The sequence below is a fragment of the Camelus bactrianus genome, chromosome 10, assembly GCF_048773025.1.
Source record: "Camelus bactrianus isolate YW-2024 breed Bactrian camel chromosome 10, ASM4877302v1, whole genome shotgun sequence".
Lineage (NCBI taxonomy): Eukaryota > Metazoa > Chordata > Mammalia > Artiodactyla > Camelidae > Camelus > Camelus bactrianus.
The window spans coordinates 46,500,885-46,517,851 of NC_133548.1; the positions used below are offsets into that span (position 1 = coordinate 46,500,885).

The window sequence follows — 16,967 nt, forward strand, 5'->3', positions numbered from 1 at the left end:
ACCATCTTTCCTTAGGCCTAAATGTGTCTCTGTTGCTTCAGTGAAAGACTGTTCAGTTGTGTTTGGTTGTCTGAGGACACAAGATGTTCAGCAATCAGTTCATACCCTCTGCATGTCCACAGTGAGAGTGGGAACAGCTAAATGGAGTTCAGCCCCTTATGCGTTACTTGCTCTCCCTGAGCATCCCGTTCATATTTTAGCATTTATATTCTTGCTCAGGTTGTTCCCTCTACCTAAGAATGCCCTGTCCTGCCACCTCCACAGAATAAAGTTCTATCCATCTTTAAAGACAGAGGTCACATGCCACCTCTTCTGTAGGATGCTTTCTCTATCCCTCCCCTGGACCTCAGACACATTGCGTACCTCTCTCGAACATTCATGTTATCTCTTTAGGGCAGAATATGATTTAGCCAGGTCTTCCTACAGAGTCCAGCATAGCACTGGCACAAAGTAAAGATTTTCTTTATGTATTTAATGAATGGATGTTGACATCTAGCTGGACTAAAATGTTGACCACTTCATATCTGAAAGCAGGAGTGCCTAGAAGACCCAGGATCTCAGCCCAGCCACTCAAACAGTCTTGTGTTCCATGCACATCAGCAGCCCTTCTCTCCACAGGACTCACAGAGAGGAGGCCCAAAGAGCACTGTGTCCAGGGCCTTCAGCTGCAGCTTCTGCCGATGGCTCCGGTCTGTCATCTTCAGCACAGTCCCTGTCATGGTAGTGTTGGTTACAGCAAGCCTGTTGGGGCAAAGAGTAGGGGCTCAGTTCCCTGCCAGCAAAGCCAGGAAGGCTTCTGGTAGGATTACCCACCTCCTCCAGGAACATTTCCATGACTTCTAGCTCCTCATGATTGCTCCCCTCTGCACTCTGGTACACAGAGTCTATACCAGTGGATCTCAACAAGGAGTAAGGAGGACACATAACATTTACCAAGAATTTGTTCACCCTTCTCCCCATCTCCTGAGTATCCTACCCTCTAAGGATTATACATCTGTGATCATTCCTACACCCAGCTGTAAATTTTCTGTTAGTGCTTCTCTTTGCAGGGATTATCCACTATATATATATATAGTGGATAATCCCTGCAAAGAGATATATGTGTATATATATATATACATATATATATATATAGTGGATAATCCCTGCCCCCATACTCCTACCACTTGTAAATGCATTCTCCTGTCCAGCCCAAGTCAAAATGTCATGCCACATGACCCAGTGATTCTGAGGCCCTCTGGATTATCCTAATCCTAACTCAGTGTCATTAAATATAAATACAAATTTGTCTGTAACAAACATTGCATTAGTCTTGTTATCTTGTATTCCAGTAACAGTAATTCACTCCCAATGAGATTACTATAAATTTGTATGTCTTTCAACCATACTGTTAATGATAGCTTAGTAAGAGAGGACCTGTACAATAGGAGGGGAAATGATGTAGGAAAAACAAGACTTTGTTTCTCTTCTGCTGGAACATAGTGGGTATAGGAGGAGAGGCGTATAACACAAGAAAGGTTGAAAAACCACTGGTCTGGGCCCCACCAATGAGTATTAGCTACTATACTACTCCATCAGATTAGTGCTCTTCTCTGATTCACAGTTTTGTTCTTCTAGGTAGAAAAGAAGCTTCTGACATCAGTGTGTGATTTATACTCCTGCCCTGGCCTGCAGGATCAACTACTTCCTTCTCTAGTCCTGGGAATCAATCAAGCCCACCTACAAGGGAGGCAGTGAGACACTGTGATGGGGGTGGGGGTGGGGGGGTGGTCAGGAGATGGAGCTTCCGGTCCCAGCTCTATCGATGACTCACTTGTCTGACCGTAAGCTGCTTGGTCTCTTCACTGCGGCCCCATTTCCTTCTGTGTAAACTTATGTAAAATCAGCTGCTTCCTACAAACCTGGGAGTTCTTAGGGCTTCTTTATAGAGTACTTCTTCCAGGTTTATTGGCCTTCATTTAACTGATCAAAATAATTATCATCTTTTCTACAGTCTATTTGTCAAAGAAACCTATGAACTTCTAAGCAATGAGAAATGAGAAAGGAGCTAACATTTAATAAGCAGCTGTGTATCTGTTCTGACACTTTACATACAATACCTCATTTAGTCCTCACACTTTAAGAACCCACTTTTATTATTAACTCCACTTTACAGATAAGAAAACTGAGATTTAGAGATAAGTAACTTGCCCAAAGTCACACAGCAAGTTAAGTAGCAAAGGCAGGAATCTAGCCAAATCTGCTAGACTCTTCCTGTTATATCATGCTGCCTCGTGACAGGCCTAGAAGCACCCCTATTCCATCCCACTGCCATGCTCTGAAGGCTCCACTCTTCCTGCTGTCACTAAGGTGCCACAGCCTGGCTTTCTCCACGCTTGTGCCCAGCCTGGCTGGGTCTGGTCCTGGATCTAATCCTAGTCACAAGAGGGCCAAATAAGCCCATTATCAAAGAACTAACTTCTTATCCTATGTCTTAGGGTTTTAAACCAAGCCATAGCCATTCCTCCAGAAGGAATGGGCCAGGGATCCACAAGCAATACTGTCATTTCCATGAGAAAGAAATCTAAATCCTGCAGCTTCCTGGTTAACCATCTGTTTAATTGTCTGTCTCCTCCAGTAAACATGGAGCTCCTCAAGGCTAATGTCAGCTCTAATGCATCTCTTTGTCCTCAGGGTCCAGGAGACAGCATGGCATGTGGTAGGTGCTTGGTAAAGTTTTATTAAATAGAACAAAACTGAGTATTCCCAGGAAGCCTATTTTCAACTAAATAGGGCAAGAGGAAGATGCAGTGAAAAAAGCAGGGCATTTAGAACCAGAAAGACCTGAGTTCAAATTCCAGTTCTGCCACTTACCAGCTTTGATAAATCATAAAATATTTGAAATTCAGTTTGCTCACCCAAAAGTTAGGGTAGTAATTTCTTCCTCCCAGAATTGTGAGCATCAACTGAAATAATATGCAGGAAAGTACTCTATAAAGGGATGAACAAACATTAAGATTACTACTCTCTCCAGAGTAGGGAGAAGCTGTGAAGAGGCTGCAGGCTGCAGAGGAGTGCACAGCCAGCTCATCTAGGCCTGGGCAGCAGTGCCCCATAGTTCTGTGGCTGGAGAATGCAGTGTGTGGTCATTCCAACAGCTTCACTTTCCCCTTTCCCCTTTGCTGATGCTCATAACCTACATAATAAGATGACAGATTATACATAATCAGCACTTACCAGACAGTAAGCCCTTTGAGGGCAAGGGCAGGTTGTTGTCATCTTTATCCCCAGCACCCAACACAAGTGCCTGGCACACAGCAGGTACCCAGTAAATATGGGTTGAATGAATAAGTAAATGGATTAATGACTGAATGACATGTGGCACTAGTTTGACATAACAAGAAGTCCAAGCAGTACTCCATCCCCTCCCCAAATCCACCCCAAGACCTAGCATATGTGCCTGTAAGGAAGGTAGAGTTAGGATACAACCACTGTTGGAAGAGTCATTCCAGAGAGGAGACTGGGGCCAATGGTAGCCAGCCCCTATCTCTGCACCATTTCTTTGCAGTAGATAAACTGTATATGGAGAATTTAGGGAAGGCTAAAAGAGCCCTGAGGCTCTTGAGCAATGAAAGAGGCAGCTGCTGGGGGTAAAGCAAAAGAAAAGAGAAACAACATAGCCTTTGAAGTCTATCCAAATATACGCTCAAATCACTGTTTTGCCTCTAGCTAGCCATGTGACCTTGGAAAAGTTACTTAGCCAGGTTCATCATCTATGTACAATAATACCTACCTTATAGGACTGATGTAAGAATTAAATGAGATACTGTATATAAACTGTTGAGATACTGTATATAAAGATACCGTATATAAATGGCAGCAACTAGTACTATTGCCAGGATTGATAGAAATATTAAACAAGAGAATAGATGAGAAGTACCCATTATGATTTATAGCAAGTGTGCAGTAGATGTGACAAGAAAAGTCTATAGATTCTGCCCTGAAAGGGATGAAACCTCACTTAACTGGCCAGAGCAACCTGAAGACAGGCGGATCCCAGCCCATTGCCCACACCCTCAGTGAGAGAATCCAGTCTCCTCCTGACCTCGGCATGGCATGGCCACTGAGCTGCAGCTTCCGAAAGGTCTCCTCATACTGAGGCAGCTCCACATATGTGATCAGCCACTGCACCACCTCATCCACGGTCCAGTTGTATACTGTGGGAAAAGACAAAGAAAGCCATGACTCCAGAATGCAAGCACTGCTTGCGCTTGCCGTCACAGTCACATTGACCTTAACATTTACCACATGTCTGTGTTTAACAGCTCTCTCTCCCATAGAATCCTGAGTATGAAAGGAGTATACACTGTACTTTTTGTTTGACCTATGGGGGATGGACTTGCTCTTCCACTATACTGGTGTCTGGGATTAAATAATCCTGAATTGTAATATAATAACAACAAAATAATACTAATAGAAGCCATCACCTATATAACATTTACTATATGACAGGTACTCTGCTAAGAACTTCACATGTATTAACTCAGTAACCTTCACAACCACCATATGAAGATCCCAACTTTATCCCTATTTTAGAGATGCAGAAACTAAGGCACAAAAAAGGTTATATAACTTTCCCAAATTTATCCAGCCAGGAATTGTAAAGCCAGTATTTGGACTGAAGCATTCTGGCTCTGTAGCCCTTGCTCTAGCCTTTATGTCATAAATGCATATGAATATAACTTTTAAAATTTATATAAATAAAGAATATATCTATCTATATCTATATCTCCTCCCTGACACTGCTGGAAGTCCTCATACAGAGGCAAATCTAAACCAAGAGATGGATCCAGATGAGATCTCTGAAGCTCGGAGTCTGATCATACCTGTAGATAGCCCCATTCATACATTTTCCAATTTTGTGCAAAAAGTAAATTTCCTCATTTGTGTATATCAAATTGAAGAGATTTTCTGCCACGACAGGAGCCAATTCTAACCAAAACAATTACTGAGTGATCATTTACAACATGACTAATCACATCATGACCAAACATGGGCCACTGTAGCTAATCATTTCCTCAGTACTATAAGGTTGTGATTTTCTTAAAATGGACGATCATAAAAATAATTGTTTTAAAATAATGTTAACTTAATATTTGTGTGGTGTTTAGCCACATAGATAACAAATTTATCTCCATACTTTGTCAAGAGTCAACAATAAAGGAATAGAAGTGGACTTAATACTCAAGGAATATGTTTGAGCCAAGTGAAGATCAAATGACATCATGATATATTATATAAATCAAAGTTTCATAATAGCTTGAATAGAGAAAAATGGTGGGAGGACTGAGTCATCAGGCAGCACCCAGTAATACAGGCATGTTGAACTTAAAGAGTCTCGGAGAAACTGAGTTTCAGCAAAAGATGTCATTTTACTAGATTTAAAGTTGCTTTTATTTAACATATCAATACGTTTTTGTTTGTATACAAATTTTATATCACAACTTAATCCTCATTTTAAATTTGTACACATTTAAATACCATTATAATAAAAACAATTTAAGTCAGCTTTGCAGGTCAAAGATAAATTATTTCCCTTAAAAGGAATTTGTACATTCCTCAGGTTTGAAAACTACTGCTGTTAGCAGCAAGAAGCCAAAAAAGTTTTGAAGCAGAATGAAATCGTGAGATTTATTACCCTCCTCTCAAAAAATCTGTATCTTTCCCCAAAACTGTCCTTCATCAGAATGCTGTCTAGTTTTCCTTTCACAGTCAGGAAACATTGAAGGCAGGGAGGGACTATGTCCTATTCATTTTTGCTCACATTATATACAGTGGCATCAGTAAGAATTTATTCAAAGAATACTACCCTAAATGAGGAGTTCCAGAAATGTTCTGAACGTGGGCCTCCGAAGAGTAACAACAATCTTCCTAGACAAATACAGAGCTCAGGTGGAGGTTAGCTTCTGAAATGCCTGTTCAAAAATTGGCATTCCTCTGTTAGGCATACCTCAGATCTTAGGATGTTTCTGTCACTCTCATATAAACTAGAGAAATTTGGAGGCTGGACCCTGTCCCTTCATCCACTTACCTCCCCTACAGTAGAGCCCAGCACATGGTACAAAGCAGACACTCAGAAAAGACATCCTGAATGAAACAAAGTTGAAGGCAAAAATGCTCTAATCTCTCAGTGTCCTCAAGAAGCTGCTGGAGCTCAGGAGGAAAGTTCTGAAACCGAGACACTTTGGAGGTAGAGTAGACTATTTGCAGAGGAACAGGGAAGGTCCCAGGAGAGGAAATGAGGCAGGTCTAGTGCACTCAGACTGTATCTTAGAAGACAAGATCCCAGAGGCTTAGGTGGAGGGTGCTTAGTTATTGCCTGGTTGAGTTTCTAATTCCCAGACTAGAATACACTGGAGGGAAGATAAATTAATTTCCAAGAGATATATTCAAATCCTACGGTTTGGGAAAGAAGGGATGACAGAACTGGGGTTAAAGAAGTGTTCAGGAAAGTAGAATGTATGGGCTTTTTATTCCTGAAAATGAATGTATTTCCACACACATTACAAACATGGTCACTTGCTGTGGTCCAGACTGCTGGGTAATAAAGGTGTGGCAAAGTGGCCCAAGATGTGAGGCAGACAGACAAGTGCTAGCCTGCAAAGTGTGGAGAACAACACACTCCTACCCTTGCTGTGAAGGGAGCTCAGCCTCACCCAGCATGGCCACGTCTTGTTGCTAGAAAGGCCTGAGGCCAGCGATGCTACAAGGGCCTTTTGTCTACAGGGAGGATGCCCTGACACAAGCCTGAGCATAGATCCTTGGCATGCAGGAACTCCTCCACCTGCACCCTACACTGCAGTAGAGACAGGCAGGAGTCACTCTAGACCGGGATTCTCAGCCTCTGCACCACTGACCCTTTGGACAGGCAAACTCTTTTTTGTAGGGGGCTGTCCTATGCATTATAGGACGTTGAACAATATCCCTGGCATCTACCCACCAGATGCCAGTAGCATGCTGCCAGTCACGACAATCAAAAATGTCTCCAGATACTGCCAAATGTTCCCTGGGGAATAAGACTGCCCACAGCTGAGAACTACTGTTCTAAACACTACATTAAGTGAGGCAGAGGGTCTATAAGGTGACCACTGCACTCCAATGAGGATGGACTTTGAACACAGTCAGCTCCTATATAGCTAAGTTATAGGAGAAAGGATAGTGGTTTCAGCATATCAGGACAAATCTCAAGGCAGCTGTTCTTTGGTTTTTGTGCTTCAAATATCATTCTGCTACCTAAGCAGATGCCCTACATAGGTAAGGCTTGGCAGCATGGTGTTGCCCACTCAGAGTCATTGCAGTCTGAATAAAGTAAGCTAAGATGAGTGGCATCCTTGTCAGAGAGCAACCCTGTGTCCCAGCATGAAGATCTCATTCAATAATCAAAGTGAGATATCAGGGGCCCTTGTCCCCAAGGTTCAAGTACCTAAAAGTTAAAAGTCTTGTTCTGCTTTCTCATTCCAAAAGAGAAAAAGGAAGAATCCCTGGGCCAAAGTAAGGAAGAAGGTAACAGCAAGTACAGAGAGCTATGGCTGTTAGTGAAAGGAGACAGAATGGCAAAGAGAACTTAGCACACATACAGGCTCCAAATGAGTCAGATGACCAAATCCCAGGAGGACATGCAAGGGACAGTCTTCTAAAGTCATGATTCTCTCATTCCCCTAAGCCTGTCCATGTGGCTCCTAGAGATACCAAAGACTACTTCTCTGGGCAAAATGAAAAACAATACCACACAGAATTGGAGACAGCCAATCCCTGGAGTTCTCCTCAACAAATAGTCCTTCGTAAAAGAAATGCACAGGATGACTAACTTTGTAGCCTCCAACTTTTTTAATGACAAAATCCATCTGTAACAAAAATTTTGAGCACACATTGCCAATACATGAATAACTGTTTGTAAATTAAATACATGTACTGACATTAGGTATACTGTAAAACATACATAAAAATTAAAGAATGAGATAAAAAATAAGTGCAATATAAATACAAGCTCTTGTATTTTCTTGTGGCACCCCAGTTGATAGTCTTGTGTAGTTAGAAAACACCGGACTAACAGTCTAACTCATCCCAACACAGATGACCTGAATTGTCACAGCTTTATTCTAGATTCTGCCTCTGTTGTAGACTTTAACTTCTCATTCTTCTTCTAGAATCAGTATCTTGCACTATTTACTTATTCATCCCTGAACATTGCTCTCAGACTTCTAGGTCTTTGCCATTTCCAGAAAAGCTCTTTTCCCTCTTCCTGGCCTGCTAAACACCAACTAATCCTTAAAACCTAGCTCTACCTCTTCACTTGTTGAAACTCTTGGGGGCCCATTTCAAAATGCCATCTTCAAAAACCTTCAAAGCACGTACTAGCTCTCCCATCTCTGCTTACCCAGCACTTTTTTTATACATACTTCTTTCATAATGTGTGTGTTACATTGTTATAATTTAGTAACACATCTCTCTTTTCCATTAAGCTATAAGCATTTAATAAGCAACGTATCCTCCATTATCTAACACAGGGCCAGGTCACTCTAAGCAGTCTGTAAAGCTTACCTAATAGACAAAAGAACTGATATAAGTGAATGAATGAACAAATGATGTCAATCTGTAGGTCCTGGATCACTTGTACATTTCAGCAGTATGTACATTATGTTTTCTCACACACAGTATCACTCTTCCCCATCGATTTCTTGTAACATTAAAGAGGGGAACTATTTTTTAAAGCACTTATCTTGTGTGTATCAGCAGAGAAACCCAGAAATTGATGTTCAGTTAGTTTCTCAGATAACAAAGATATATCCTGGCCTCCACACTATGTTTCATAGATAGGAAGGGGCCTTTTCCATTAGAGAAAGATTGTTATATAAAATGAGTAAAAATATTTATTTGTTCTGAAATAACCACAAAAGGCAAAGTTATTCAGGATATCCAAATCCCTGGGCATTTTAGAACACTGGATTTTTTATTGCAGAATATATTAGAAAAAGCATTAGATTTAAAGCTGGGAGATCTTGATTTCTACTCTATGTGCTATGGACCAGAATGGGTAAATCACTTGACCTTTCTGAACCTCAATTTTCCCTTCTATAAAGTATTCATCCAGTTATTCCAAACATACATTTTGTACTGCTTTGTGCCAGGCACTGGGAACAGAGCAGTGACAGAGACAGAAATCCTTATACTCACATAGCTTATAATCTAGCAACATCTATCTCCCAGAGTTGTTGTAGTAAATGAGTTCATATGTTTGAAAATGCCTAAGATTTAATACAAACTCAGTAGTAATTGTTTCTTCATATGTCTATATTCATTAAAAAAGGGGTAGATGTTAAGGACTGGTCAGAATCTGGATGGACAGAGATGTGGACCCACCAGAGGAAAGAAACATGGGCAAAGACACAGAACTATAAAGTATGGAACCTGTTCAGAGCACTCTGACTTCAGTTTGTCAGGAGACCATGGGTTACACATAGGGGCAAGGAGAGTGAGGTACTGCTGTGGCCAAATGATAAAAGTCCTTGAAAGCAGGTGGTCTGAAACTCTAAAATCACTTATTCTTTGTGGGGAAATAATTTATTGAGCAACAACTACCTGCCAGGCACCACTCTAGAAGCTCAGGATATAACAGTGCACAAAATAGAGTCACATATACCAGGTACTTACGTTATGGTGGAGAGAGACAAACTAAAATGCTATAACAAATAATTATATGTTGGATAGTGATAAATACAATTAAGGAAAATACAGAAGAGTAAGAGGATGAAGAGTAGTGCTATAACAGACCAGTTCAGGGAAGGGCCCTCTGATGAGGTAGCAGTTGAGGAGAAAATGAAATGAAGTTATGAGCCATGTGGAAACTTGGGGGAAAGGCATTCCAGGCAGATGGAACAGTATTATACCCTAGGACATGAGCTATGGTGATACCTCCAGGAATACGTCAGAACAGATCCTTGGCCTTGGCCAATCCTTTTTCTCGTCAGAGAAAGAATAAGCAGTAAGAAATGGGTTCCTGAATCAGTATATCTTTCCCCTAATGGGTCGGTAGTGCCTCCAGGTAAAGTTTTCACTTATTTTTGTGGTTTTGAACTTATACGTCAAAAGAACTATGTCTGGCAGGAAGGTTATCAGTACCTTCTTCCTTCTTTGCCTCTCTTTCACACAGCTGTTAGTCACTTAGTTGGTCATTTGGTCAGCCTTTTGGTCAGCCAGACAGAGCACAGAGGCTAAGAATTTGGACTTTGGAACCAAGTCCCTTTGTTTGAATTTGAGATCTGCCACTTACTAGATGTAAGACCATCATTAAGTTGCTTAACCTTTCTGTGCCTCATTCTGTCACCTATAAAATGGTGAGAATTAGAGTTCTCACATCATAAGAATGTAGTGAAGATATGAGAAGCTCCTAGCATACAGTAAGTGCTAAACAAATACTAGCTATTATTATTATCACCATTCATTCACTCACTAAGCTTTCACTGGCTTTACTCTAGTAGGTCCTTGGTTAGTTACTAGATACAGAGATCAATATGGACTATCTCTATCGTCAAGGGTTCTCTTCTAGAAAAGGAGGCATACAGGAAATTAAGTAAGTATAATACAGTGTGATAAATGGAAGGCAGGAGGGGGACAGATATATTGGATGATGTGGGGACACAGAGAAAGGAGTGACTGTAAAAAGGCATCACAAAGCCTAGCTTCTGATAAGCTCTGTGATAAGCTTTGTGGCTACTTAGAGAGCACTCCAAGACACCTACAGAATCTTACAAAGTGCCCCACCCTAAAGATAGTTTGTGGCCTAGACCTGTGGTTTGTCTGAGTGGTTTCCCTCTGGCTCTGACTAGCAGTTTGTCATCTGAGTCCAGAATGAAGCAGACATCATGTTAGTTTTCTAACATGGTATCAATACCAAACCCTAAGCCATCATTGAAAAAAGAATCTGGCCCTTTCACCTATGTCTCATATTATAGGCCCACTATGCTACTTGGAAAAAACCAGGTCTCCCAGACCCAAACAGGACATACCAGTGAAATCATCTATAAAGCAACTACATGGCCTTCAGAGACCAGGTTAGAGAAACACTAGCTAGCAGCACGGCTGCAGAGTAGTAAAAGAACCTAGAGTTTGGAATACCGAATGAGGCAGACAACTTGTAGAAGATCATACAATGGCAGACCCAAGGACAAACCTTGTCTTCCACATCCTTGCTCTGGGCCAGGTCCTGTGCTAAGTGTGCTAAAGGGAGCACATGGTTGCGATTAGTGTGCTAAGTGCTGTGATAAGATAAGCGTAAAGAGGCTGTGGGACCACAGAAGGCTCCTAACCTAGCTTGTGGTTTTCAGGGAAGTTATCCTAAAGAAGGAGATACTTCAGTTGAGTCTTAATTATCAAATAGGATTTAACCAGATCAACAAAGGAGGAATAACAGAGAGAACAGTACATGTGAAATCATCAAAGGATGAAAGAGAATGACATATAACTGCAGATAGCTACAGATAAATCAGTGCAGCTACAGAGAAGGAATGTGATAAAGAGTAGTAGAAAATATGAAATAAGCATGAGCCTGGTATGCTAAAGTAATCTAGCAAAATACCTGGTATGTAGAAGGCACTCAGTTAATTTTTCTTTAAATAGAGGCATGTTTGCACAAATTATAGGAGAGAAACAGTACCCTTTGGGGCCAATACTACAGATGTCAGTAAGGAATGACAATACTAAATTATAAAGAAACCCTCAGAAAACAAAAAAAGATCACCAGATTTCTATTTATATGCATATTGATCTTTTTTTCCTAAATGAGGTAATTCATTTTGAGATTACAAATAGACACTTAATTTTAATGCATCTGACTATAATGCCTCATAGATAATGATGAACAAAATCAATGTCTTTTTCTATGATAATTTCTTTCATCAACAACTACCAAGCTTTTAGTACTTTATTTTCTTGAGTTCCAAATGAGACAGCAGTTGTGATGTAAACTAAATGCTAGTTCTACACAAATTGTTACCTGACCAATTGAAAAACCAATATTTATCTTTTCAAAATAACATGATTACTATATATGACCACACAGAAATTTACTTGTAATATTTTTAGCAATATCTTTATTTGCCCATGTTCCATTTAAGAATATTTCTTTCACCCAGAAATTTGGTGTCCTACCATGTTTGTTTCATTATTTTAAAAAAATGGAGAGCCACTGAAAAATGTAAGCAGAGATACGGTCAGACATTTATTTTAGAAAGATCTCTCTGGAACTAACTGAAAGACAGACTGCAGTAGAGCTAGACTGGGCCAAGAAGAACAGTGTGAATGCATTCAAGCAAAGCAGAAGATTAAGTTGAGACTTCTGCTACAAGTCAAAATGAAGTAACAGGGATGGAATTTACCCTCCCTCCTGAAACAACCAAAAACAAAACAAAACAAAATATATGAAACAATGATTTTCAAGACGCTGGACAACAGCCCACAGTAGACAATGCTCTTCGAGAGATGGTAAACAAACGAAGTAAATCATACAATTGCCCCCGCTTATGGCTATGAGAAAATTTCCAGGCCACAGTACAGAGAGTGAAACTAAGGTTGAGAAGGCAGAAATGTAAATACATTCTTGGAAGGTTCTTATACTATATGTGACAAGGTATAATAATATCGCTTGAAAATAGGCTGTGATAAGTTAAAGATATATATTTTACCACCTAAAGCAACCACTAAAATAACAAAACAAAGAGTTAAGCCAACAAAGAAGATACAATGGAATCATAAAAAATACTCATTAATTCAAATCAAAAGAAGGCAGAAAAAGATGAAAAGGAAACAAAGAATAGATGGGAAAAACAGAAAGAAAAAAAAGAAGATAATGGACTCTAATCTAACCATATTAATAAGCATATTAAATGTAAGTGGTCTGAACATCCCAATTAAAAGGCAGAGATTGTCAGACTGGGGAAAAAAAACAGTCCAACCACATGCTGTTTATAAGAAATACACTTTAAATGGAAAAACACAAATAGGTTAAAAATAAATAGATGGAAAAAGATATACCAAACCAGAAGCACTCAAAAGAAAGCTATGTTAATATCAAAGTAGACTTTAAAGCAAAGAATATTACTAGGGATAAAGAAGGTCATTTCATAAAAATAAAGAGGTCAGTTCATCAAGAAGACATTATAATCCTACATCTGTCTGCACCTAGTGAACAGACCTTCAAAACACATGAAGCAAAAACTCACAGAATTGATTGCAAGGAGAAATAGGTAAAATCTACAATTATAGTTGGAAGTTTAAATACTTCTCTTTCATTAATTGATAGAACAAGTAGGCAGAAACTCAGCAAAGATACAGTAAACTTGAACAATACCAGCAATCAACATGGCCTGATTGACACCTCTAGAACACTCTATCCAACAAATGTCAAGGGCACGTGGAATATTTACCAAGATAGATCATGTTTGGGTACATTGAAAGGAAGTCTTAAAATATTTTAAAGGATTCCAGTCATACAAAGTATGTCCTCAAATCACAATGGAATTAAATTGTTAATCAATAACAGAAAAGTCTCTGGAAAATCCCCCAGTATTTGGAAACTAAATAACTTGCTTCTCAATAATTCATGAATCAAAGATATCAAAAAGGAAATAGAAAGTATTTTGAACTGAATGAAAATAAAAATAAAATATATCATCTAACATAGTGAAGAACCAATACTAAAATATAAAATATACAAGAGATTTCAGAAGTATGAATTTCTAGGGTGAAGATAATCCCAAAAGTTGGAATATATTAAGAGATGCTAAGTTTTTGAAGACGATCTCAGACAAAAAAAAAAAGTGAGGAAAAGCATTTACCATCAGTTGTGTTTTCATTTTACATATTTTTATTCTGTCTATGCTACCAATAAATCACATGGAAAAAAAAAAACAGAAAAACACAACATACTAGAATTTGTGAAATGCTGTTAAAACAGGGCTTAGTGGAAATTTACAGCATTAAATGCCTATAGTAGAAAAAAAAGAAAGGTCTCAAATCAATGACTTTAGCTTCTACCTTAAAAAACTAAAAAAGAGTAAATTAAACCCAAAGTAAGCAGAATAAAGAAATAAAGTTCAAAGTAAAAGTCAATGAAATAGACAACAATGGAGAAAATCCTTGAAACCAAACATTGGTTCTTTGAGAAGATAAATAAAATTAATAAACATCTAACAAGACAGTAAAAAAAAAAGAAAGCACAGATTACCAATATCAGGAATGAGACATTACAGATTTAAGATATATTAAAAGAATAATAAAGGAATGTTATAAGTAAATGTATGCCAGTAAATTTGACAACTTGATGAGATGGACAAATTCCTTAAAGACACAAACTACAAAAGCTCACTAAAGAAGAAGTAAACAACCTGAATACCTATTAAAGAAGTTGAATCCATAGATTAAAAAAGAAAAAAAGAAAAAACCTTCCCACAAGGAAAATTTCGGGCTCATATGGCTAAAGGAAAAATACACCAATTCTATGTGAAGTCTGAAAAACTGAAGAATACTTTCCAACTCATTCTATGAGGCCAGCATTATCCTGACATCAATTTTAAAAGAAAAAGATATTACAAGAAAAGAAAATGTCAAACCAATATCCCTCATTAACAAAGATGCAAATTCTTTAAACAGAATTTTAGCAAATAGAAAACACAGAAAATAAACCAGTGGTTACCAAAGGGGAGAAGGGAGGAGAGAGAGACAAATTAGGGGTATAGTACTAAGAGATACAAACTACTATGTATAAAAATAGATAAGCAATGAGGATATATTATATAGCACAGAGAACTATAGCTATTATCTTGTAATAACTTCTAATGGAGAATCATCTATAAAAATACTAAATCATTATGCTGTATACCTGAAGCTAATATAATCAAATATACTTCAATAAAAAATTTTAATGGAAAAATTAAAATACAAATTTTTGCAAATAAAATCCAAACATATAGTAAGAAGATGACCAACTGGGATTTATCCCAAGAATGCAGAGTTAAACATTGAAAATCAATCAAAATAATTCATCATGTTAGCAAACAAATATAGAAAAACCAGGCAATCACCTCAATAGACATAGAAAATTCATTTAATAAAATCCATCTCATCCATTCTTGATCAAAGCTCTCAGCAAACTAGGAATAGAAGGTAGCTTCCTTGATCTGACAAAGGGCTTTTACCAAAAACCCATAGCTACTGTTATATTTAATGGTGAAAGGTTGCATGCTTTCCCTTTAATATCAGAAACAAGACAAAGATATCTGCTCTTACCACTTCTCTTCAACACTGTACTGGAGATCCTAACCAGGGCAATGGGACAAGAAAAAGATTTTTAAAAGGCATCCAGGTTGGAAAAGAAAAAGTTAAACTTTTCTTTTTACTAGCACATATGGTTCTCTAAAGTTGAAAACCTGATGGTATCCTACTAATAAGTTAGTTTAGCAAGGTTGCAGAATACAAGATCAATATATAAAAATCAATTATATTTCTACATAAAGCAATCAGGAATTAAATTCTTTAAATACCACTTAATAGAAAATTTACGTTATGTATATTTTTCCACAATTAAAAAATATACTATTATTCTAGCATCAAATCATATGAAATATTTAGAGATAATTCTGACAAAAGATATGAAAGACCTATAAACTGAAAGGTACAAAACATTACTGAGAGAAAGTATATCTCCTAAATAAACTTAGAGATATATCATGTCCATAGGTCAGAAAACTCAGTATTGTTGTCAGCTCTCTTAAACTATCTATAGATTTGATGATACCTCAGTCAAAATCCCAGTAGGTTTTTTTGTAGAAACTGACAAGCTGATTAAAGGACAGCCAAAACAACTTTGAAAAAGAAAAACAAAGTTGGAGGGCTAACACTACCTGACTAAAAGAATTATTATAAGACTACTATAATCAAAATAGCATGGTACTGACATAAAGACAGACAAATAGATCAGGTCAAAATAGAGAGTCCATAAATAAACCCATGTTTATACGGACAACTGATTTTTTGACAAAAGGTACAAGACAATGCAGCAGAGAAAGAATAGAATTTTCAACAAATGGTTCTAGAACAACTGGGATATCCATAAGCATAAAAAAGAACTAAAATCCATATATAGTGCCATATATAAAATAGATCATAGGCCTAAATGTAAAATCTAAAACTATAAAACCTCTAGAAAGGACATAAGAGAAAGAGTTTATGTAATCTTGGGTTAGGCAAAGATTTCTTATATATGATACCAAAATCATGATCCATAAAAGAATTAACTGATAAACTGGACTTCAGAAAAATTAAAACTTTCTGTCCTTTAAAAGACACTGTTAAGCAGATATGACTAGCCACAGACTGTGAGAAAATCTTTGCAAAGCATATATCTCATAAAGGATTTATATCCAAAATATATAAAGAACTTTCAAAACTCAACAATAAGAAAACAAACAACTCAATAAAAAAATAGACATAAGTCATAGATAATCCACCAAAGAAGATATATGAATGACAACTTCAGCACATGGAAAGATGCCCAATATCATTAGTCATCAGGTAAATGCAAAATAAAACCACTGAGAGCACTACACTATTAGAGTGGCTAAAATGAAAAGACTGACAATACCAAGTGTTGACAAGGATGTGGATGAATTGAAAGTTTTACACACTGCTGGTGGGAATGTACAATGTGATAAAACTACTTTGAAAACAGTTTGACAGTTTCTTAAAAACATATACCTACCATATGATCTAGCCATTCTACTCCTAGATATTTACCTAAGAGAAAAGAAATGTCTATAGAAAGACTTGTACATGAATAATCATAGAAGCTTTATTTGTGTAACCAAAAACTGGAAATAATTCAAATGTCTGTCAGCAGGTGAATGGATAAATAAATTGTGATATATCTAGACAAT

At 37.9% G+C, this 16,967-nt stretch overlaps 1 protein-coding gene across 4 annotated transcripts in view; it reads right to left on the reverse strand.

Moving 5' to 3' along the window:
• The window catches only part of STIM1 (stromal interaction molecule 1), a 169,835-nt gene that overhangs the window by 34,699 nt on the left and 118,169 nt on the right, over positions 1-16,967 (reverse strand). For all 4 annotated transcript variants that reach the window (XM_074372513.1, XM_074372510.1, XM_074372512.1 and 1 more), the window contains 2 exons: positions 4,085-4,196; positions 626-741 (listed from right to left, as the gene is read on the reverse strand). In XM_074372513.1, the coding sequence (XP_074228614.1) occupies positions 626-741; positions 4,085-4,196 (228 nt within the window). The remainder of the gene's footprint in view (positions 1-625; positions 742-4,084; positions 4,197-16,967) is intronic.